The 24,638-nt window shown below is 41.6% G+C and overlaps 1 protein-coding gene across 7 annotated transcripts in view; it reads left to right on the forward strand.

Moving 5' to 3' along the window:
- Window positions 1-24,638, forward strand: part of CHD6 (chromodomain helicase DNA binding protein 6) — a 205,477-nt gene that overhangs the window by 121,193 nt on the left and 59,646 nt on the right. For 6 of the 7 annotated variants that reach the window (XM_023251244.2, XM_023251248.2, XM_045053607.1 and 3 more), the window contains 4 exons: window positions 154-297; window positions 3,310-3,565; window positions 4,376-4,586; window positions 13,204-13,399. In XM_023251244.2, coding sequence (XP_023107012.1) covers window positions 154-297; window positions 3,310-3,565; window positions 4,376-4,586; window positions 13,204-13,399 — 807 coding nt within the window. The remainder of the gene's footprint in view (window positions 1-153; window positions 298-3,309; window positions 3,566-4,375; window positions 4,587-13,203; window positions 13,400-24,638) is intronic. The other variant, XM_023251247.2, reaches the window with a different exon arrangement.

Raw genomic sequence — 24,638 nt, forward strand, 5'->3', positions numbered from 1 at the left:
TACCCTCATGAAACGGCGGCGTCCTCTCTTTGCGTAAAAGCCAAACAGAATTGCCCCAAAGTGAGCACAGAATTCCCTGGCTTCATTTTCCCACCAAAGCATATCATGTTGGTGGCTCGCACACTGCTCATGGTGGACTGTTAATTTGTGCAGGAACACAAAGTACTGCTCACTGGGACACCGTTACAGAACTCTGTGGAGGAGCTCTTCAGTTTGCTGAATTTTCTGGAGCCATCACAGTTTCCTTCAGAGACTGCTTTCTTGGAGGAATTTGGAGATCTGAAAACTGAGGAACAGGTAAATAGCGGCCTGAAGGACTGAGAAGATGGTGTGGTGATTACCTTCACCGTCAGGGAAAGGACAAGTCATTGTCACCATGGGGACAGGCACTCACAAGTTCTCACATCCCTCCTAAAATGAACATTACCTCCTTGATTTAATTTGTTTGTTCACATTGAGGAGGTTAAACTGATTGTTAGGAGTTCTTATTACTCCAGAGGATAAATGAGTCCACATCCAAAATATCCTGTGTTAGCACATCAGCCCTCTTGCCTTTGCTAATCTCATGTGTAAGTTCTTTGATTCTGTTCAGCCCTGGACTCAGGAGCGTGGTGCTTTCTTCTGCTTTCCTCATCCTTCCTCCTATATAATCTGCAGCATGTTCCCAGGCTTATGTTCTCGAGTACAACAAAATACACAGGTAGTGAGGAAAAGAAAGCAGTCATATACTAGAGTAGTTGCTAAGTTCAGTTTTGTCCAAATCAACCAGATTTCCTCAGTTTTCAAAGATCTGGTCCTGAGACCAGCTTATTGGACTCAAAGCTAAGTCAAAACTACCAAAGTTAAGAAATACCTATCTATGATGGGTAAAAATCTTGACTGAGGTTCCAGAAATAAGCCAGACAAATTGAAATGCCATAAGAGGAGCAAGTAATAGAATTGGGGATTTTCTAAGAGAGAAGGTCACCTCTGTTTGGGAATAAAGAAAGCCTTCATGGAGAGAGTACAATTTGGAAATGGACTTTGAAAGGTGGGTATATTTTTAGTCATGGAGAGAGAAAAGATGGTGACCACTTTGCACAGAAAAAAAAAAAAACAACCCACCCAGCATAATCAACCATGGAATTTATTCCATCGTAGGGAATCATCTGGTTGAGCTGGAAACAGGGTTGATGAATTGTGGAGTATGAAGCCAGAGGTGTTGAGGGTTATATTGTGGGACGATCTTAAAAGACAGCTTGAAGAATTTGGTAGGTATTAGAGAAGCAATGCAAGGCTTTGATTGCAGGAATGACATAATTAGTTCTGCTAAATTAACCTCGCAGTGGTGTGAGAATGCGTTGGGACAGAGAATTTGGGGACTGACAAGGTTTGGAAATTTCACTAACAGGTGTCAGGAGCACACTCTCAGGTTCCGGTCTGTTTGTTTCTACTTCTGTGGCAAGTCAGACTTTGAGAGCAGTGAATAATCAAACTTAATTCCACTTCTCTGCATTTGCAGTATCTATTGATCTTTCAAAAGCCAGCTCCCAACCCTCTCTCCATTTTTGGACCATTGGCAATGTGTCCTCTTCTCCCGTTGCACTTATTTTGTGGTATGCATTTTTTTCTTCTTCCTAGACAATGACCTCCTTGAGGACAAGGCCCACCTCTTCTCCAAAGTTGTGTTTGTTGTATTGACCAGCACAGTGTCTGGCATGTAGTATACTCTAAATGATTCAAGGTATGAACCAAGTCAAGGGCAAAGCTGAACCCAGCATGTGGCAGATTGACATTTGTCCATATCTTTAATAATTGTCTAGGTGTGTCTTTCCTGTTTGGGTTCTTATACAGTAATTCCTAATTCATTTGGGGGATAGATTCCTAAGTACCATGGTTGGTAAAATCAAGATCTCACGAATGGGTTATATTGAAGATTGGGGTTATTTAGGAGAAAACCACAAAAAGTGGCCACAGATGTCTAAATTTTAAATCACAGTAAATAAAAGGTCCACAAAGCATCTGTTTCCAAAGTGAAACTTATTCATCAGTGTTTAAAACCTGTACCGGTAACTCTTCTAAATCACTGTCTATAAATTACTTTATACTTCTTGCAGGAAGCGTTGACACTGCACCCGACTTATTTATGCAGTAAATAAGTACCCCCTTTTAAGGCATTTTTGAACAGCCCTTTATGACTTGCAACAATCTTTTGCACTTGCCCTTTCTTATTTTATTTTCCCAGCAGGATTAATCTTATTGGTGTCACGTTTTAGCTCAGGGTGAAGTCAGGTGCCTTGATTCTGCATCCCTTGTCTGTCATTGTCTTCTTGGGAGACGGAACAAGTGGCCTTGCCAGTGCAGTCAGGTTAGCGGACACCTGCTGTCCAGATTTGGGCTGCTAGGGAAACAGACAAATCATAGCAAAGACCACTGTCAGCTCAAAGTACCCCTGATGTGACAGCTTGTGTGATGGCATGGGAGACATCATCTTACAACATTAACTGTAAATGCTGCTACACCAAACGTGTTCGCTGCCATTACTTAGAAGTTGTAGGAGGAGTCTGCTTCCAGATGGCCTCTACTTCTTTTTTTTATTTTTTAACCTGAGATATGATGGACATATAACTTCAGTTTCAGGTGTGCATGACCATGAGTCAATACATGTATGCATTACGAAATGTTCACTATAATAAATCTAGTTAGCCTCTGTCACCATACATAGCTACAGTTTTTTTCTCTGGTGATGAGAATTTTTAAGATCTCCTCTCTTAGCAACTTCCAAATGTACAATATTAGTAACTGTAGTCACCATGATCTAAATCACATTCCCCAGGACTTAACTTATTTTATGACTGAAAGTTTTAACCCCCTACACACATTTTGCCCATGCCCAGATTGCCTCTACTTTTTACTTTGTTCTCTTAGCATCTAAGTCTCCCTTTTGTAATGTGTCGCCTGTACCTCCTAACATAGCTAAGGTTGTCCTCAGGTAATTGCCGCACATGAATGCATGGTAGAGCGAGAGGGGTTTGGTTTCTCCATCCAGAGAATAGGTACTGTCTTTCATGTCTTTCTCCCTTTATCTCCTGCGAGGTTGTCACCTAGGTTCTCTGTAATTACTTGGGAATTACAACCAGATCCCTTTTTTCCTTTAGATCCTATTATAAACTCCCCATGTTCAGGGTATCAGTGTGATCTTTCATATAGTCTACCACCGCAGTGCTATGAATAGATGCGCAGGAGAGTGTAGTGAAGGTTGGAATAGCCCGGTAATCAGTCATTAAAATCAGAGTGGGGCAGGTGAACAGGTCTCATTTCCCTGGACAGGTGAAGAAACTGCAGTCTATCCTAAAACCAATGATGCTTCGGCGACTGAAAGATGATGTGGAAAAGAACCTTGCTCCTAAACAGGAGACGATCATTGAAGTAGAGCTCACCAATATCCAGAAAAAGTACTACCGTGCCATCCTGGAGAAGAACTTTTCCTTCCTGACCAAGGGGGCAAATCAACACAATATGCCCAATCTCATCAACACCATGATGGAGCTGAGAAAGTGCTGTAACCATCCCTACCTGATCAATGGTGAGTCAGGGAAACAGGGAGCAACTGGGGCCTGGTGTGGTGTGCCAAAAGCTGATAATAACCAACAGTCTTAGGTATTGAGTTCCATTAGATGCTAGGATGTATGTTTGGTCACCTTTTTATGAAGCATGAAACTGAGGCTCAAAGAGGTTGGTAGATCTGGATAAGCCATCTAGCAGTGAGTGCACGGAGCTAAGTTCTGAACCTGCCTCTACCAACTCTCTGCCCTCAGAAGATGGATAGCACTCAGCAGCCTGCTGCCCTTTATTTACTTGCAGTCTGGCCCACACTGTGCACTTTGGGACAGGAAACTATCACTTGGCTGAATAAATGATCGCCATGCAATGAGACTAAAACTCTCCGCAGATGAATTAACAGTTAACTATATTAAGTAGAGAACATGTTGGAAGCTTTTTTTTACATAAAACTTTCTGATAAAATTTTAAATAAAAGGTGGCTTGGATTTGCCTGTAGCAAGTTTTTGTGATGTCGAGAGGTATGTCTTTTTGTCAGCTCTCTGTGGAGATTCTTTGCTTGCATGGGTCAGCTTGGTATCTCAAGTTCTTTCTCTACTTGGTGAGATCTCCCAGGAAAGCAAAGCACCTGTGTTCTCTGCAAGATGGCCCTGCTGCCACTGCAGCCCCTCTGCTGCGGGCACAGACCAGGTATGCACCACAGCACTGCCTCACCAACCGGCCTGCTGGTCCAGGACCTAGGAATTCACTTCATTTTTCTAGGACCCGTAAAGCAGAGAGAAGCTTTTATCCTCATAGTTTGTTCAAGGAATAGTTTTGTCCCATTCCTTTTCAGGGGCAGAGGAGAAAATTCTGGAAGATTTCCGAAAAACCCACAGCCCCGATGCCCCTGACTTTCAGCTGCAGGCCATGATTCAAGCAGCAGGGAAGTTGGTGCTGATTGATAAGCTGCTCCCTAAGCTGATTGCAGGTGGTCACAAAGTCCTCATCTTCTCCCAGATGGTGCGCTGCCTCGATATCCTGGAAGATTATCTCATCCAGAGAAGGTGAGAACCTGTGTCAGAGCTGTTCATCAGAAGCTGCAGGCGGTTCCCTGTTTTGATACCTTTTTGATTCATGCAGAAATTATGCTGTAACAACAACAAAGCATTCAAACATGGAGAAAAGGAATCTCCTCCTAAAGACTGACTGAAATTCAGAGTTAAATCCCGTGACCAAGTATGCCCAGTTTTAACTGCCTAAAGTGAACGCTGCAGCCGATGATGTGGAGCCCTTGCTTTACTTAAAAAAGAAATTCTACATGTTTATTTATATTCTCTCTAGTTGTAAGACACGGAATTCAAAAGCATTAGAGAAGGTTAAGAAAACAATGTATTTCCTTTTTTATTTTTTGCTTAATAATGATGAGAGAAATATATCCTGGAAAACATCCCTGTATCAAGTTGCTAAGAGTATAAGCTAACAGCCCACAAAAAAAGAACTTGGGGACACTTTCTGTCCTTTCTCAGCAAACCTTCTAAGGTTTTATGATACACTAGCTATAGCATTCCAGTCTGTTGTCTTGTTCATACTCCTGTTAATTCCTTGAGTCCAAGTTCCATTACTCACGCAGGTGAACAGTATGTGGGGTTATGTTCTATGGGTTGTTTGGATTCATGTGGGTTCTACTTTGTTCCTTTATCCAGTGAACATTATGTTTCCAGTCACTGGGACACAGCAATGATCCGAAGATGATAAGTTGATTTTTAAGAATTTATGCAATGAGAAAAGACTTAAGGCCATAGAAACTATTAGTTTTCGCATTGCTGAGTTTAAAGGAAATCTTTGTTTTCATATAGTAATTATAGCAAATCTCAGTTGTCTTAAATATCCTTAAAAATTCTGTTTGCTATTATAACATTTATAGAAAGAGTATTAAAACAAATGACAGATTCAACTATGGGATACGCTGACATTTAATGTTACATGAATAATTCTCAAATCAAATTAGACAATAAAAAGAATTTCTCAGAGCCCTGTAGTGGAGGTCTTTAGGTAGAGAATTCTTGAGACTTACATTATTTTTTTCTTTGAGGAATTTATAATGAGTAAATCGAAACTAGTGAAAGTAGTTTCATATTTTGTAAATTCACTATAGATTAGGAACCCATTTCCAGAACACTTGCTTTTTATAAATATATATATTATCTTACTTTTCAAAATATATGCAACTACTAGTGAGCAGTTTGGTTTTTTTTAGAGAACCCCTCCAAAATGAGTAACAGTGTAACTAATAGACTTTTGCTAAGTACAGATGTCTCTACTTAGCACCCTTTTATGCTATTTTTCCTTAGCATTTATTGCTCATTTTATTTTCAAGTTATTTAGGTATTACAGTTTCTCTTGAATATATGGACATACATAACACCACTACTGGCTCAAAGCTCCCACTCATACTCAGGGAGTTATCTTCTACTTTGCACATGCAAACATTTAGTTTCGTTGTCAATTTTATATATTCTCCTTTTTATTTAATATATCATGGATTTTTCTTTAAACTCATTTTCCCACAACATAATTTTGATAATATTCTTTCTCATAGGTTGTTCCCAGTTTTTCAGCATTTTCAGGAACTCTGTAGCTATCCCTTTACAGTCGTTGTGAATGTTTCCAGTTATTACCTTAGGCTAAATTCTGATTTTAAAAAGCATTTGGTACATATTTCCAAAACACCCTCTAGAAAGATATTTTTATTTTTATGCCTTTCAGCAGTGTATGAGAATGCTTTTTCCCCCCTCATTCTCTGATTAATACTGTTTTTGCTGCTTAATCTTAACTAATTCAATAAGCCAAAATTATCTTGTTTTAATTTGTATTTCTGATTAATAATGAGAGTAAATATTTTCCCATATATATATTAGCTATTTGTATTTTTGTGTGCTTGAATTGCTCATTCATGTTCTTTCTCCATTTTCTCTTGCTCTTTGCCTTTTTATTTATAAGAACTATTTGTTTACTTAAGAATATAGCACAGGGACACCAAGGTGGCTCAGTCGGTTAAGCCTCCAACTTCGGCTCAGGTCATCATCTCACAACTTGTGAGCTTGAGCCCTGGCGTGGGGCTCTGTGCTGACAGCTCAGAGCCTGGAGCCTGCTTCCGATTCTGTGTCTTCCCCTCTGTCTGCCCCTCCCCTACTCATGCTCACGTGCTCTCATACACGTGCTCTCTCTCTCAAAAAATAAGTAAACATTAAAAAAAAAAAAAAAAAAAAGAATAGAGCACAAATACTTCCCCAGTGTTGTTTTTGACTTTTTGTTTATAGGTGTGAGTTTTTGTTTATTTTATTTTTAGAAGTTTTAAATTTTGAAATAGTCAAAACTTGCAGTCTTAAAGCAGCTTTGTATAAACTTAAATGCTTATTTATGCTTAAAGGTAGGGTTAAATACTTAAATTCATGGGTTTGAAAACCATGCAATTATATAAATATTCTCAAGTATTTTCTTTACACTTTTTTTTGTGGTTTCTTCACCCCAGCAGCATCCAGCAGGGTTCTTCTGGCCTTAATATCATGGTTACTTTTTTCTCTTTTTTTTTTTTTTTATTAAAAAAAAATTTTTTTAATGTTTATTTATTATTGAAAGAGAGAGAGCATGAGCATGGGAGGGGCAGAGAAAGAAGAACACACAGAATCTGAAGCAGGCTTCAGGCTCCGGCTGCCTGCACAGAGCCCGACGTGGGGCTCGAACTCGCAAACTGCAAGATCATGACCTGAGCCGAAGTTGGATGCTTAACCAACTGAGCCACCCAGGCGCCCCACTTTTCTCTTTTTAATTTAGCTTTCATTTCCAGCAAAGTCATACATGCACATAATTTAGGGAACCAAATTGTTCTGTTAGACTTTTAAAAAAGTGCCTTTCCTGATAGCACCCTTCCCTCCCAGCCCGTTTTTCCAGCCCCAGAAACAGTGACTTTAAGTTCTTTATGCTGTTTCTTTTGGGATTTATAGCCATACCTAAGTAATGTTAGTAGTTGTAATATCTTGACGATGTTTAGTTTTAGGTGTTACCTGTTCCCACTATGGAAGATGAGCATTTATCTTTTCTCATTGCCCCTCATAACCACCACACGACTTACACAAATGCTGAGCGATAGCTCTGACCTATAGTATGCTGTTTACATTTTTTCTCTCACAATTTTTATTTTTCATGAAGCTAAAAATTCTCCTTTCATTTTATTGCCTGTTTTTCTATTTCCTTATTATAATTTCAGCTCCAGAATTGACCCTGGTTGTCTAAATCTCCTCTTGTTACGTTCAAGCCTGTCAGCTTCCTGGGCTCAGAGCCGCCTCTGGTGGGGCTGCTCGTCCTGCCTTCTCTGGCCAAGTGCTCTTCCCACCTGGTACTCGTTGCCACCTGGGCTCTCCCTTCCTTCATCACACTGACAAGTTCCTTTCCTTCCCTCTGGAATAAAACCTCCTTGGTGAATCCCGTGTATGGCTTTGGGGAGCTTCTGAGGAAGGGTGAATGATAAATGCATGTGGAGACTGTCTGGAATGTTCGCAGTCTGCTCTCCTTGAGTAACAGTTTGGGTTTAGGATTGGAGGTTAGAAATCCTTTCCCCTCAGAATTTTAAGGTTTTAGTCCACTGTCTTCTAGCTTCCACGGTTGCTGCTTAGAAGTTCAGAGCCCTTGTGCTTCCTGGTCTGTGTATGTGACATGTTTTTCTATTCGGAAGCATTGATTTATCCTCTTTGTCCCAGATCTGTGGAATTGCACAGCGAACTGTCCTTTGTATGGGATCTGTTGACCTGTATACCGAACAGGTCTTTCTCATTTGAAACCTGTGTTCCTTCAGTTCTGGAAAATTTATATTTTATCTTCCACTTTAAAAATTTTTGTTTTGTTTTTTTGTATTTTGTTCATTTTGTGGTTGTTATTTGCTGGAGGGCTGGTGTGTTAGGAACTTCGGCCTCCATACCAGAAGCAGAGCCTCTGTGTTTCGGATCAGAGGCTTTCCTTTCATGTCTGGTCTTAGCTGGCAGATGGTGGGCTGGTTAGAAGCTCTGGGTATGTGGGCCAGGCTGTTGACTGTGGGTTTTACTCTCCATATATGAACACTATCCATCTAACTGGATCATCTCATTGAGGAACCTCCAGTGTCTGTATTTTGGGGGTGTTTCTCTTCCTGTCTTTTGCCTAGAGGATGGGAGCTTGATTGTAATGGGAGCCAGTTGTGAGGAGCGGGTGGCGAGAAATAGGGAGTTCTCAGTCTCTCGCTCTTCCCTTTTTTCAGTATAGTACCTCTAATGGTGCTTGGTGTCTCCTGGGGGAGAGAGGGCTAAAGGTCTTCTATTTTACCCTCTTCAAGGCTGGGGTGGGTGACCTGTAGGCTGATACTTTCACAAACACTCAGCCAGTTCCTCTGTTTTAGACTCTTTGTATCCCCATTTTCAGGGTTACCTGGTGCCACCAATGCATGATCCCTTTGGACATTCAGTATTGAATTATTTCTAACCTGAGAATCTTTCTCTAGATTTCTTTGTTTTTTTCTTTTTCTTTTTCTTTTCTTTTCTTTTCTTTTTTTTTTTTTTTTTATATTTCAGTCTTTAGTCTTTCTGTAATTTTGGTAAATGGCATATAATGAATGTCTAATTTATTCCCAAATGTGTCTTATTTTTAATTCAATAATTCCTCCATTCATATAAAACACTGTCCATAAAATATACTGAAATACTATTTATGCTGGGTGTGTGTCTAACCTGTGTATTCTTTTGATCAGTATTTCTATTCCTTTGCTCATGTATTATTGCAGATAAACTTCAGAATTATTCTTTTTTAATCTACCTCTGACTACAGAAAAAGTATATATGTATGTGGGTACACACATGTGCATATTTGTGTTTATGTATACATATATCCATTGGTTGGGATTTTGATTGGCTTTTATACATTTAGTAGGACAGGATTGACATCTTTGCAAAACTGAAGAATCTGCTATTCACTGCACGTATTCAGGTATTCCATATACACTGTTGGTTCACTAAATATTTATGACATGCCTGCCTTGTGCTAGAACCTCTGGAGGTGTTAGGGACATGGTGAACAAACCAACATGGCGCCTAGAGTCATGTTGCCAAGTCCTACATATTTCTTTCTCTGAGCCTAATCCTAAGTATTCTGTATGTGTATGGCTATTGTGAGTGGGATTCTGTTTTTTTTAATTCTTTTTGTTTTCCAGCTGGTTATTACTGAGAGATGAGAAAGTTTTTCATTTTCCTTCAGGCCTTCTGAGGTCAGCATTTCCTGTTGTGCCAAAAAACATGTCACTACCCCCCCCCCCCCTTCCCAAAACAAAGCACACAGGTTTTCTAGACTGCCACCTGCTTCTTGTTGAAATTTGACAGTGACTGAGAATTACAGTTTGATGAGCCACATAAACTCCTAGGGATTTTGTTCAAAATATAGTTGACTCAGAGGGTTAATTGCTGCACTGATGTTTTGTGTGAAAATTTTTTTGATGTCTGATTTCTTCATTCAGACTTACTAGCCTTCAAGATGTTCTTTGTTCTTGAGCCTTGTTGCCTCTCCAGCTGTCAGTTTGGTTTTGGTCCCACTTAATTTCATGCCATATTCTCATACAGGGGTGAGGGCATAGCCAAGGGATCTGGCTCAGGAGTGAGGGGAGTGAGGAACAGTTTAAAAGAGCTCAAATAATGGGATGGATTTTTAGTTTTGTGTTCTTTGAAAGCACTTCCTCGAAACTGAACAAGTAATGGAAATGAGAATTAATGTTCCAGTCATCCTGCACAATTTCTAAAACTGTTGTTGTATCATAGCTGGCAAAACAGTATAGTTTTATGGGAATTTTTTCCCTGGCTGACGGTTGAGCTGTAGCATCACTGTAGCATCACGATTGATTTTTCCTCCTCTTTAACGCTGTGCTAATTCCCTGCCTCCCTCGATCTATGGGCTTCTAACTTCTCTCTGATGGCTAGAGGTGTCTTGTCAAAGAACACGAATCCTCTGTGCCTGCAGCATTAATTGTTCACATGTATGATGGTGGGGGTGGTGGCATCTCTCATTTAATTGAATCTCAACCTTGTCCTCTGGCTCCAAATCCTGTACTTCCATCATATCACCCACATGCCCAAATTTCTGAGTACTCAGTGCAGGTTCTCAGTGTACTGGTTTATCAAAACCATGTTGGTACCTATAGTGTCTTCTTCCACCTTCCACTAGAGTTATCACCTTCCTAAATTTACTGGTGTCTCTTATTTATCTTTAATTTTCTCTTTTAAGTTTAAAAAAAATTTTTTTTAAGTTTATTTTTGAGAGAGAGACCATGTGAGTGGGGGAGGGGCAGAGAGAGAAAGGGAGAGAGAGAATTCCAAGCAGGCTCTGCACCATCAGCACAGAGCCCAATGTGGGGCTCGAATCCACGAAACCAAGAGACCATGCCTGAGCCGAAACCAAGAGTCAGATGCTTAACCGATTGAGATACCCAGGTGCCCCTTTAAAATTTTTCTTTAAATTCTTTTATTTATTTTTGTCTCTTTTAAGTTTTTAGGGCAGTGTTTCCATTCTCCTGCATTGAAATGTAGGGTACAATATGAAGGCCATACAGCAAACTGGTTAAGAATATGGACTTTGAGGGGCGCCTGGGTGGCTCAGTTGGTTAAGCATCCAACTTTGGCTCCGGTCATGATCTCATGTTTCATGAGTTCGAGCCCCATGTTGGGCTTTGTGCTAACAGCTCGGAGCCTGGAGCCTGTTTCGGATTCTGTGTCTCCTTCACTGTCTGCCCCTCTTCTGCGCGCGCGCTCTCTCTCTCTCTCTCTCTCTCTCTCTCTCTCTCAAAAAATAAATAATAAACATTAAAAAAAAATTTTTTTTAAAGAATGTGGACTTTGAGTCAAATGGATCTCAGTTCAAGCCACTCACCTGCTCAGTGACTGAGCAAATTAGTTTGCTTGTATGGGGTTTTATTGTTTTTGTTTTGGAAGTTTCCTAGAGTCTAAAATAGGGATGATAAGAAAAACATCCCTTAGGATTATCATGAGGTGTTATAAAGTGATGGTGCAGATCAAGTGTGTATCACAGTGCCTGGCTGGCTGGCATGTAGCTTGATGCTTAAGAGCTTGCTACTAATACTACTGCTGTGGCTGCTATTAATGAGAATGACCATTATATCTAGCTGCCTTGTGGTTTTATAGAATTTAGGCATACAGCCTTCACTTTTATCTTGACACAGCTCTTCCTAGTCTGCCCTTATAGAAGTCATCACCTCCTGTTTTATTTGCTTCTGTAGTCCCACATATTATTCTTATGTTTATTACATTAAAAAGGAAGTAAAAGGAAAAAATCCACACCTATAATTCCAGGTGTTGGTGCACTATAGCTTTGTAAAAGGAAGACCCCCTTTTCACTTGGTTCTTTGCTTTATATGTGTCCTTATGAGTCTGAGTTGATCTGGTTTCTCTACATATTATTTCCTTGGGTGGTTTCTTTACATGGATTTTCCTTTTCTTCAAGGAAGTCAGGATTATGTAGCCAAACTCCACTTTCTAGAACCACACAGAGACCCTAAAGTGTCTATCTATCCTTATTCCCTTACCACTTATTTATCTGAGGTTTTAGGGATCCGATTTCCCAAGTTCTGGGCTACTGATAAGGTTTCTGTCAGGATTCGTGTTCTTGGCTGTTGTTGAGTCCAGGGTGACTTGGTCCTTTCCTTACGAGGTTCCTTTTAGTTATACTTTATAAACCATTTCCTGCTCAGGGTAAATAAGAAAAGAATTAGGTGCTCAGCAGCTGTCCACCTTGCTACCGTATTTTAACTCTGTATTAATCACATGATTCCATCATAAAGATCCCTTCTGTGTATGCTTATTGGATGGACAGGTAGTAATGTACTCCCATAGCAGTTTTGTTTTTATTCTCCTTCCTTTTACCCTCTCCTCCACCGTGCTTTTCGCCCTTGTTTCCACACAGGTATGTGCCTTCTTAATGATTGTTAGCTTTGCTTCCTCGTTTTATTTTCCTCAAAAAAGTCCTCAGTTTTTGTGCCCCAACCCCCAACACAGCTCAGAAACCTTCCCTGTGGTTTATCTGCGTGGCAGTGTACTGCCTGGGAGAACTGACAGGCTGGAAATGACCAGCCCAAACGCACAAGGACTGTCTGTCAGTACAGTCTGCTTCCCATTTTCACTTTACCCTGTAGCAGCTACACACTGATTTGAACTTTGATTCCTTAAGAGCACTACTTAAAGTAGGTGTTTGAGGCTTTTGTTTGCTTTTCCTGGTTCTAGGATTAGATTCAGTGCAAGTAAAAACTGGGAAATACCAGAGAATAAGTTGCTCAGGCTGTGGGGACTGATATTTTATGTTCACAATTCTTCTAGTCCCTTAGTTTGTGGCTGACACTTTTGGTTTGGTTTGGTTTGGTTTGGTTTTTGTTGGCTTGTTTTGGTGGGGGGTACGTTTCACAATGCGGTTTTAGGTGTCTGCCCTGCTGAATATGTGGGCTGGGGGTGGGGGGTGGGATTCCTTGTGGACTGCTCTAGTTTAGTCACAATGTAGAAGCGAGGGATTAAGGCCATGGGTCAACAGCTTCCTGCGTTGTTTGCTGCTCTCCATTGAAGTCATGATTAACACCTGGGCTTTCGTTCGTTTGGGTCCCCTCAGATACACCTATGAGCGAATTGATGGGCGAGTACGGGGAAACCTGCGCCAGGCAGCCATCGACCGGTTCTGTAAGCCAGACTCAGACCGCTTTGTCTTTCTTCTGTGCACCAGAGCGGGAGGCCTGGGGATCAATCTCACGGCTGCTGATACCTGCATCATATTTGATTCAGACTGGAACCCACAAAATGACTTGCAGGTAACCATTAGGATGATTGCTGTTTGCCTTAGCTGCCCCTGCATCTAAGAACATCACGATAGGGCCTGGCTTGCTGGAGAGTGTCTGCCATGCTCCATGCTAGGGCATCAGCTGGACCGCAGGCTTTTAGAGTCTCGGCCAGGGGGTGAAACTGAACGAAAAGTAAATGTCACCCTTTCCCACTAATCAGAGAGTGGTTCTTTTTGCTTTAAACCAAATGGTTTTTCACAGTGGTAACCTCCAGATAAAGAATAGAGCTATTTATTATCAGACATAAAGAAAAATATTAAGCTTGACTAATCCTCTAATTTTTGACATGTAGATTGATTCAGGCATTTTCATTGGTTGGTTTGTGAGATGGTCTTCTGTCCTAGATAGTAAAGGAGACACCTAACCCCAGGTTCCGTTGTGTGGCCAGGGTGACAGGCGCCCTCCCTAGTTCACTTGCTGTCTACCTAATCTGCATATTAGAGATTCTGTGTGCCCAGTTGAGTGAATTTGCAGACATGTTTGTTAGTTTTAACCAGACTAGATAATTGGTGGCTTTAAAAGATTCTTGTAAAGATTGGAGTTAATACAGTTTTTTTAAAAAAGCATAAACAAGAAAAAGAGCTAACAGTTCTCTGGATCAGAGTTCTTTATCCACCCTGCTTCAAAGTAAAAACAGTAGCATTCTGGCCAGATAGGACAGTAGGTCTGCTAAAAAGATTCTAACTTGTCAAGAAAACCATTTCTAGATTTACCTCCATTTTCATTAATGATCAACTCTGCCCTAAGTATATATTGAATGCTGGGATATTTGCTAATGCCAGTATGGTGAGTGGGGAGGGTGGTGGGTGGCTCAGAACCTTTTTCATGATACAGGTGATTGATAAAAGAAGGTTGGAGGCTGCTGTGCCACAAAACAGAAGAGGTGCCTTAGGGGATGCTGCAAGGGAACACACGCTGGGAAAGGAGCTCAGCTGGGGGCATTTTACCCACCACTTCACAGTCATTTGGCTTTGCCTTTTTCATTTAATGAGTTTCCAAATAAAATTTTGTTTGAAGAAAGCAGTCTACTAGATGGCACTTTAAATTATTAAATTGGTGACAATTGGCTGAAACCCAGGGGGGGAAACTCATTTGTAAACCAAATTGTGTGGCACTGTTTCAACATCCAACTTCAAAGAAAATCAGTGGACATGACTAGTTCCCCATCAGGCCTTTCTACTGGTGAAGGGATATTTGGGTCAAAGGTGAGTTGCTAGATATAATGAATAACCAATTTTTAAAGGAATGCTATACTCAGCACTAACATAAAAATAAACAAAAGTTAGTATTTGATTAGGTAACTAGCAAGAACTTAATTAGGTAGTGATATAGATTAGGTGGTGCAGAACTGTTGCCCATTGGCTAACAAGTTTTAAGTAGTTTTACTGGAATACAGCCACACCCATCCGTATACATATGATCTCTGGTGCTGTCATGTTACAGTGACAGAGTATCGGAATGGAGACCATAGCCCACAACATCTCAAATATTCACTATTATAGAAGTTTGCTGACCCCGATACAGGTGATCTCCTAAGTCCAGTTCTGTGCTCCTTTGCAGTGCTCATCTGACTATGAGGCTTGGTACCTGGCCAATTTGAGGCCATGGTAGCTGGATATGCCTGGAGGAATTTCCAGGAGGGAAATTGGAAACATAAGGCTGGCATTTGGAGGCAAGTCATGGTCAAGGCAGAGATTTGGGGATCACCATGCTTGATCTAGGTGAAATCCTAGACATTACCAGTTGCAAATAGGTGCCAATGCCAAGAGATAGGAAAGGGCAGAAACGAGAATGGTCAAGCCTGGTAGAGAAGGTGAAGTCATTTGAGGTGATTGATTTGTATGTGTAGCAGCCAGAGGGGGTACGTGGGGCTGTCCAGAATTAGGATCTGGGAAAAAGGGAGAAGCTTTGGAAAACCTGTTTTTAATGTCCACTGCTGGGGAACTGGCAAGAGATGAACAAAGGAATAGCAGCGAAGTCACATGGAAATTGGTCTGTGTGAGACTTCCAGTGGAGTCAGTCTCTGAACTTCCTCTAACGTCCGCCTCAGTGAAGGAACAAAGACCACCAGCACTGCAGGCTATGCAGGGAGGGGACAAGAGCCAGGAATGTGGCAGAAGGTAAACGAGTGAGGGCCTCAGTGACAGTGGGAGCTGCAGGTCCCAGTTAGTTAGAAGTCCTCAACCCATGGGCTCCAGACTGGCCACTGTGCCTTCTACATCTACTGCTCTCTGCTCTATTGTTGTCATTGTTATTTTCATGTAAAAGTTTTGTAACTTAGAGGGACCAGTCCTTTATTTTTGAAATGTCAGCCAGACTGGGGTAGAAATTAAAAGATTGGGAAGAGTAATGTTAGGGCAGGGAGGTGGGATCCGTGTTAGTGGGGAGTGGGGTTGGGGGGCTGTGAGGAAGATGGGACAGAGAAAGGAAGGTCTAGTTCTGAGTCACCTGCAGAGATGGAGGTGGTGTGCTTGCTTGGTGTGGGAAGAAGCACGGGGCCTGGAGGCTGCCCACAGAACGGTGCATGCTCACCTTCCACCCTCTCCCTGCCATGTGCCCTCATAGCACAGGCCGTAAGTACGATGTCAGGGAGAGAGTCTGGACCCTGGGACCCTGAGACCATCCCAGAACTACAGGTGAACGCAGCTGTGAACATCAGTGAGCTGTGTTCCTAACCCTAACAGTAGAAAACTTAACCGGACTGCTCCCCAGTACTATCCTTGCTAGTTACATCATGTTAACTTACACACAATCATTCACACATGTGTATATAATCTAATATTTTTGGTTAAATGCGTGAAAGCTTTCAGTCATCTGTAATTCTTTACGGTTATTGAAGAACTACAATTCCTGATCTGATAGATGATGATTGTATTTCTCTTGGGAGATGGCCTTGGCATAGAACACCTATCTGTGTGTAGACTGAGATGTATTCTGCCTGGTATCAATGTCAGGGCCACAGATGGGAGAATCTCATTATGAATAGGGTCTCATGCCCTACCCTAGTGGGATTTCAGCATAGCTCCAGAGGTCCAAGTTCAGATGATAGAAAGTGTGAGTGTTCACTCTGGACTCAAACAGCCTGGAAAGATTTGGTGCAGTCCGTGGTTATCCCCAGGCAAGCCAGCATGGAGAAGCAGTGCCAGTGTTGGGACGCTGTTTCTCGACTGATCCAATGCAGACCCTCTCAGAGCGCTGGAAGTGAAGCCAACCTGAGTAGGGGAGGCTGGGCTCAGCTAAGTAGGCCCGAGGCCCTGAGAAGCGTCTGCAGACAACCAGCTTCCACAGCTAGAGAACATAGTTTTTTTCTCTGAGAAGTCAGCTGAAAGTCAGAGAGCAGTGTTACCATTTCTGGTGCAGGCTTCATTATTCTCAAACATTCATTCATTCAGCCTTCTCTTTTGACCATGTTGCTGGGGTTTTCTGTGCTATGGGGATAGAATTAGGCTTAGGAATTGCTAGAGATTTTTTTTTTTTTTTTAATCTAGGTCTTCATAAAACAAATGACATCAAGTGTCACATGCTATTTCCTTTGGTCTTGTTAGAACCTGAGGAGTCCAGTAAGTTCTATCTATCTTCCATGCCTAAATCTGAACCAATGAAGAAATAGACACGGTAATACAGTGGAGGATCAAAAGATGAGCTTAATAGACTGTGAAGGTGGATTAGATGATACACCTTGACCTGTAGCCGGAATGGGGCTCCCTCAGACTCCTGCGCTTGTACACCCTCACCACAGAGAACCACTGGCAGTCATCTGCAGAGCAGAGTCTGCCCACTCAGGACCGCCAGTGACAGAAAAGACGAGGGGAAGGGGTGAGTCCACAGGAGCTCAGACCAGATCTTACGTTTCACTGATCAGTCAGGTCTCCTCCATTCAGGATAGGGAGAGGACAAGGAGGGTAGAGAGACAGACTGTCATGTTCCTGCCTGGGAGCAGACATTCCCTGTGGAAGTACGAGGAGAGGGAACTAGGACTCTTCCTATAGTATCTACTCTGGGAGCACTTCCCTCCCAAACCTTCCAGACAAGTGAAGTTCATTAGGATCTAGGATAGGAACCAGGCACTGCTCAGGGATAATGAGAGAATAAAGTGACCACCAAAGGACTGCAGCAATCTCTGAGGTGAATCAACTTGAGGTCCCTTTAATAAGCAGACCTTACCTGGAGGTCTCAAGTAAATGCTACCTGTTCTCTCTCACCTTGAATATGTCTATGTTAGTGTCTGTGTGTATAAGAAAATCAGGAGCGTAGATTCACTCTATGTCACCTTTGTTTGGGAGGCACAGCTGTGACCCAGTCCTGGTGCATCAGGTTTCCTGGAGCACCCAAATTAAGAAATGGCAAAGGGTGTTGACAGTAGCTTGAGGATGACGAAGAGCAGTGAAAAGCAGGTTTCTTGTCTCCCCTGCAGGAAGCCAGCAGTGTACCAGCTCAGAGGTCAGAGACAGGCCTATGGGAGTAGCAGGGTACCAGGGTACCATGCATCCCCTCACCAAGACCATGAGCACCTTGCTTTCTCATTGCTCTGTGACACTCCTTCTCCTCTGGGAGCTTCCTGCTCTTTAAGGCCAGAGTTCCTGTGGGTTGGACTAGGTAACTGTGGTGGGTCCATAAGGTTCCTTGTCTGTCCTGTTGATAAGGTCCCTAAAAGGAGGATTCAGAAAGCGTGGGAACAGGGCCACTGGCAGAGGGCACTGCCACAGGGGAATGCAGCAGCTGTCTGTCCACAGGATCTGGGAAGGGAGAGGGAATCCAGCCCTGACCTCAGAGAGCTAGATTCCACTGGCTTTACTTTTCTTTGCTGGAAGAAAGTTCGGAATTTGTGAATGTTCCATTGTGTAGTCCATTCGTTCAGTATTTGCTGAGCACTGGGACCTGCCAGGTATTGTTCAAAGGACTAGAGGCACAGCAGTGAGCAAGACCAATGGTTAGTGCTCTCATGGAACTTCCATTTTCATGGGGTGACAAGGAAAAATAAATGAGGTAGTAATGGATCGCATACTTGTTACAAAGAAGTAAAACAGACTAAGAGGATGGCAGGGGTTGCAGGGTACCTGGGTGGCTCAATCAGTTGAGCATCCGCCTCTTGATGTTGGCTCAGGTCACGATCCCAGGGCCGAGGGATCAAGCCCCACATCAGGCTCCATGCTGAGCGTGGATTCTCTTCTCTCCCTGGCTCTGCCCCTCTCCCCTGCTCTCACTCTCTCTCAGGCTCTCTACAGTTAAAAAAATAAACAATAAAAGAATGGTGGAGGTTGGTGTCCTGACTTAGAGAATGATCTAGGAATGCTTCTTTAAGAGGGTGACATCCGAGCAGAGACCTGACTGCAAGGCAGGATCTCAAATATGAGATCAGAAGAATGTTACAGACCGAGGGAACAAAAAAAGGTGAGAATGAGCATAGGTGGCACCCCTGAGGCAGATGGAATGGGCACTGACTACAGCATCAACCCCAAATAAAGTGAGTCAGGTTTTTGAGTACACTCCTATCTCTCCTTCCAATGGCCTCTCCTTTTCACTCCCCACTTCTTTTTTGGCTGCCACAAAGCACCCTTTTGTTATGCTACTAACTCCTCTCTGCTTCCAGTAGTCAGCCAGCTCTTGACTGTCTTATTGGCACATTTATTGAGCCCTAGACAGCAGGCCAGGCCCTGGGGAGACTACAGTGCCCAGGACTTTGGTTTGGGTGATAAATTGAGTCACATAGTAGAAATGGAGTGAGCAGGTATCTGTGCTATTCCCCCAAAATGTTTACATTTTAAGAGGGGATAATACCTTTCCCCAAGGAATAAATCTGGATCCGGAAACTTCCAATTCCAAAGCAGGCTTGCAAAGGAGATAGGGGAGGGCATCATCTAATGCATTCTGATTCCTACTGCAGGGAGAGCCCCTGAGTCCTCTTCTGCACAAGTAGTTGGCCTGCAGATACACACTTTTAGAGTGCCAGAAGAAATGTAAAATTGCTGGACCCGAAATAAAATACTCGGGCAGAGAAGGTGGGCTAGGAAGCTATACCACTGTGCTAGACGTGGTTAGGTTCAGGTGGGACTGTAGGCAATTGTGTTTAACTTCTCTGAAATGTGGATTTTCATTAAGGACCAAGTAGCATTTTAAAGTATTAAAGAAAATGTACTTTTAAAATGTAGCAAATGATTTGAAAAAGTTGTTATGGTCAAGAGAGGAGTCAGCATTGTGCTTGGATCTTTGTACCAGCTATTTAATTTTTGTGTGGTTGTAAAAATGTAGGACAAGGTTTGCCAAGTTCTGGACCTGAAACTGACAATAGTGAGTCAGGGGCTGGTATCAATTTGAAATCTGTCACTGTTTGTTCAACTAAGCGGCTCCCCCTTCTTGCCATTGCAGTCCCTGGGATCTGTGCCTCGTTGGTTGTTTTTCATTTTCTGAACATCACTAGTTGTTTCTTGTAGGCCTGGCTGTGTTCGACTCAAATGTATTAATCAGTGAAGAACAGACTCTGAGCTTGCGCGTCATGCCTTGGGAGAGCGTGAGAGCTCTGATTTTCCTGTGAGGGTGGGTCGCACCACTGCCTCCCGCCCCTGTGGCCTGCTCTAGAAGTTCTGCATTTACTCAGCTTTGCTGAGGATCTTGTTTGGACTTCGTTTCAGTTGCTGCCCTTGTTGCAAGCGTTTCTGTCTTTACCATAGTGTTTTGTGTGTGAGTTCTGATCAGGGAAATAAGTAAGGCCTGTCCTTGAGATTTAGCTGTAAAATGATGAGTCTCTTAAATGTGATAGGAGTCACCCTTGTTATCTTTCAGGTAAGGCATTTCGGGAGAGCACATGTTACCTCCTGGTGTCATTTAGCTGCTTGTGACAGTGACTCCCCCCCACTCCCCAGAACAGGTTTGTTTTTCTTAGTTAATGAGAAGTCTGGAGATGGCAGTCCGGGGTAAGGTGGCCTCACAGTGTCATCCAAGTCCCAGATTCCTTCTGTTTTCCTGCTCCACCATCCTCAGGGAGTGTGAGTTACAACCTCTTTGTTCCAAGATGGATACTTCAGACCAGACAGGAAAGATCAGGAAGGAAGGTGTGGTGCCTCTGTCAGGAGGGCAGGACTTTTCCAGATGTCCCCGATAGACTTCTGCTGCACCTCGTTGTCCAGGCTGTATTACTTCATCATCCCTGGGAGGCTGCAGATGGTTTTAGGTGAACACACTGCTGCCCTCTACAAGCATCAGGGTTCTGGGAGCAAGGAAGAAGGGGCATGTGGATAACAAGAAGGTAATTAGTGGCGTCTGCACTGATCCTGTATTGGACCTTTGCTCAGAACATTTTTTAAACTCCTTCTTGTAATTTGCCTACGATGTCAGATGAGCCAGAGAAAGAAAATCAGTGTCACTACTTGTAGCCACCTATTATTAGTGCTTTATAGGTTCCATAAACCATATTAGTTACCTTGATCACTTCCTTTGTTTACCAACTATCCATCAAATCTTCTCATAGATTTACTGCCACTAAAGATACTGAAAGGAGATGTGGCAACTAATTATAATAGCCAAAGGCTCAACAACTTAGTTGTTCACCAATAGAAAGAAGACTGACTGACTAAACCGTAGTGGATAAAACTTTGATAGAAGAATGATTATTTCCATATATTGCTAGGGGGTCATCTCTGGAGTATATGGTATGTGGAAAAAAAAAAAATAAGATAAGGTGGAAAAAAGTATGTATGCTATGCTAGCTATTATCTAAAAAAGCTGTGTGTATGTGTATGTGTGTGTGTGTGTGTGTGTGTGTGTGTGTGTGTGTGTCTTCCTCCCTGGCCTCCCAGCTGAAAGATAAAACAAAAAACTTTATTATTAAATGGTTTAGCTGTAGGGGGAGTAAGGGGACAGGATAAGATGGAAGACACAGGAAAAGAAGCTACTTTTTCCAAACATGCCTTTTTGTATATTTGCCTTTGGAACCACCTTCAGTATTTTATAACACCATAAAACAAAATTAAATTTTTAAAAACTATTCTGGAATCATTTTAAACTTTAAAAAAGTTGCAGAATAGTACAGGGTTCTAGGACCCTTCTCCCAGCCTCCCTTAGTGTTAGCATTTTATGCAAGCCATAGTCTAATTATTGACACAAGGGCATTAACATTGACACAGAAATCTATGGACCTTATTCATGTTCCTTCAGTTTCCTCCCAATGTTCTTTTTCTTGTCCAGGATCTAATGCACATTCTCATATTTCCTTTAGAAATCCTGACTCCTTAGCTTCCTTCAGTCTGTGGCAGCACCTGTCTTTTCCTTATCGTTCATGACCTTGACAATTTTGAAGGGTCCTGACAAACTGTCTCTCAGTTTGTGTCCGCCTGGTGTTTTCTCATGATTAGATTTGAGGTTATATATTTTTGGCAAGAATATCATAGAAGTGATGTTACGTCCTCCTCCGTGCATCATTTCAGGGGGTACATGATGTTAATACATCTTATTGCTTGCGATGATAACCTTGATTACTTGGTTGAGGTGGTATCTGCCAGGTTTCTTCACTGTAAAATAACTGTTTTTACTTTTAAATTTAATCAGTATCTTGGGAAGAGATATTTTGAGACCATACATATCCTGATTCTCACCATTACTTTCACCTATTAATTTTAGCATCCATCAATGGTTCTTGCCTTCAGTAATTATTACCATGAGGTTTGGCTAATGGCAATTTTCTCTTTCAGTCATTTCTTATACACTTATTAATTGGAATTCTATAAAGAACAGCTGTCCCTTCTCCCCATTTATTTATTTATATCCGTATGAACTCATTTTATGGGTTATAATCTATTACTCTTATTATTTATTTTATTGTTCAGACTTGGTCGTTAGGAGGTCCTTTAGGTTGGCTCCTGTGTCCTTTTGATGTGCACCTGTCAAGTTTTGAGCACTTCCTTCCTTTCTGGCACCGTATGATGTTCAGGTTCATGTTGCATTTTTCCTGCCACAGCCATGGGATTAACAGTTTCTTCAAGGATCCCTGCTTCCTTTTATTCAAGAATGGCATTTAACAACCAAGATCTGGCTACTAGGAGTGCCCATTGCTGCTAGAGTGTTAGCGCTTCTAGATTCTGTGAGCAGACAGAGCTAGGAAATACGTGTATGTGTACTGACAGAAGCACTCACACCACATGGCTGTACTTGCCCATCTCTCTTCACCCTTCGTGAGTTGCTGCTGATTCACTCCATCCTTGCTCTCTTCTTCACTTGTAAATCCTTTCTCTGGCTTTGAGAAATTTCAGTCTCATGATAACACAGTATATTTTTTTACTCATTTGTTCAGTCCTAGTCTGTACATAAAGTAGCAGAATTACTAATCATATTCTATGTAACATAAATAAATTTACCAATATATAATATTGGGCTATAATGTAGGGGGGGGGGTTGTCATTAGTCCTACAGTATATAATCAAAATATCATTTTCCAAAGTTACTTGGTTTGGTTTTCTTCTTTCCCACCCCCTTCATTATGGTTAAATTAATGTGGGGGGAAAAAAATCAATCCCCAAAATTTAGAAGCAAAATGAAACAGTTGAAATCTAGCTGTTTATCAAGTGGACAGCATAACCCCAAGAGAGACATTTCAAATGTTTGTATTTAATATTTTTGACATTTTCACTTTGATATAATTTGTTTATAATTCCAGTATACTCTTTATCCAGATTCACCAACCCTTTACATTTTCCCCATTTACCCTATCACTTTGCCTTCTAGCTCCTCGACCTCTCTGAGTACATACATGGACTTAAACACATATACACACACACCATTGTTTGTCTGAATCATTTGAGAGTGAGTTGCCCCTGCAGTACTTTGGTATGTATTTCTTAAGTGCAGGGATATCCTCTTATATAACCACAGCTTAGTTCTCAGGATTGGGAAATACAAAAACTGTCTTCAATCCAGAGTCCATATTCAAATGTATTATTTATTTCAGCATCCATTATAGCCACTGTTTCTCCCCTGCTCTGAGATCCATCCAGTAAAGGAGCACCTGTCACCTTATTGGCCATATCTCTTTAGCCTCCTTGAATCCGAAAGAGTTCCCTTTTCCGGGAATACGGAACAATACGACCTTGTTATTTCTAAGAAATATAGGCCAGTTGTTTTATAGATTATCCCTCAGTTTGTGTTTGTATTTCCTCAGGGTAGGATTCAGTCTTACTAATAACACCAAAATGATGTGTCCTTCTCAATATATCACATCAGGAGGAACGTGATGTCTGTTTGTCTGATAATATGTACTTGGATATCTTAGTTAAGTGGTATCTACCAGATGTCTACACTAAAAAGTGGGCATTTTCCCCTTTGAAATTAATAAGCAATTTTGGAAAGATACTTTGAGACTAAATAAATTTCCTGCTCCTCATCAAAGTTTAACCCACTGGTTTTAGTATCCGTTGATTATTTTTGCCCATATCAGTCAGCGCTGACTGGTTGCAAAGTGGTGATTTTTTAAACTTTGTTACTCTATGTCTATTAGTTATTCTACTATAATAGAGTTTTCCTTTTTCTCCCATTTAGTTATGTCATTATGTACTCATTGATTCTTTTATTATTATTATTATTATTATCTGGTGGGTTATATTTCACTACTATTATTTATTTTGATATTCAGACCGTTCTGGGCCTAGCCAGTGGTAAACCTCTTCAAGTTGGAAGTGTTATTTTGGTGTGTCTCCATCATTCTTTGAGTACTTCGTTATTTTCTGGCATAGTAATATGTTTGGGACTCATCCGGTGTTTTTTCTGCCCCCAGTCCTGGAATTAATTATTTCTCTTACATGCTTTGGTTTTGTCTTGATGGAGAATATATTTAGAAACCAAGATCTGGGAGTTATGGTCTTTGCTGCTGTGATGCCATTGCTTCTAGGCCCATTCAGTGGATATAACTAGAGTACATACACACAGAGAATATAAATACACAGGTACATAACATACATTCATATGTACGTGTATATATACACATGTGTAATAACGTGTAAACACACACATGTCCGTACCTATTTCCATAGAAACACCACCATACGGCTGTTCTACTTTTTCTTCTTCCCATATTTGTAACGTCCTTCTTCAACAATGAAAGCCTTGACCCCTGTTATATTTACCCCTTTCCTCAATCCTATATTACACAGAAAGTAGTTTCAGAATTGCTGACCCTACCACTGGGAAAGAAAAAGAAACCTACCTGCTGGTAGTATTTAAAACA

Source organism: Felis catus, chromosome A3 (assembly GCF_018350175.1).
Source record: "Felis catus isolate Fca126 chromosome A3, F.catus_Fca126_mat1.0, whole genome shotgun sequence".
NCBI classification, from domain to species: Eukaryota; Metazoa; Chordata; class Mammalia; order Carnivora; family Felidae; genus Felis; species Felis catus.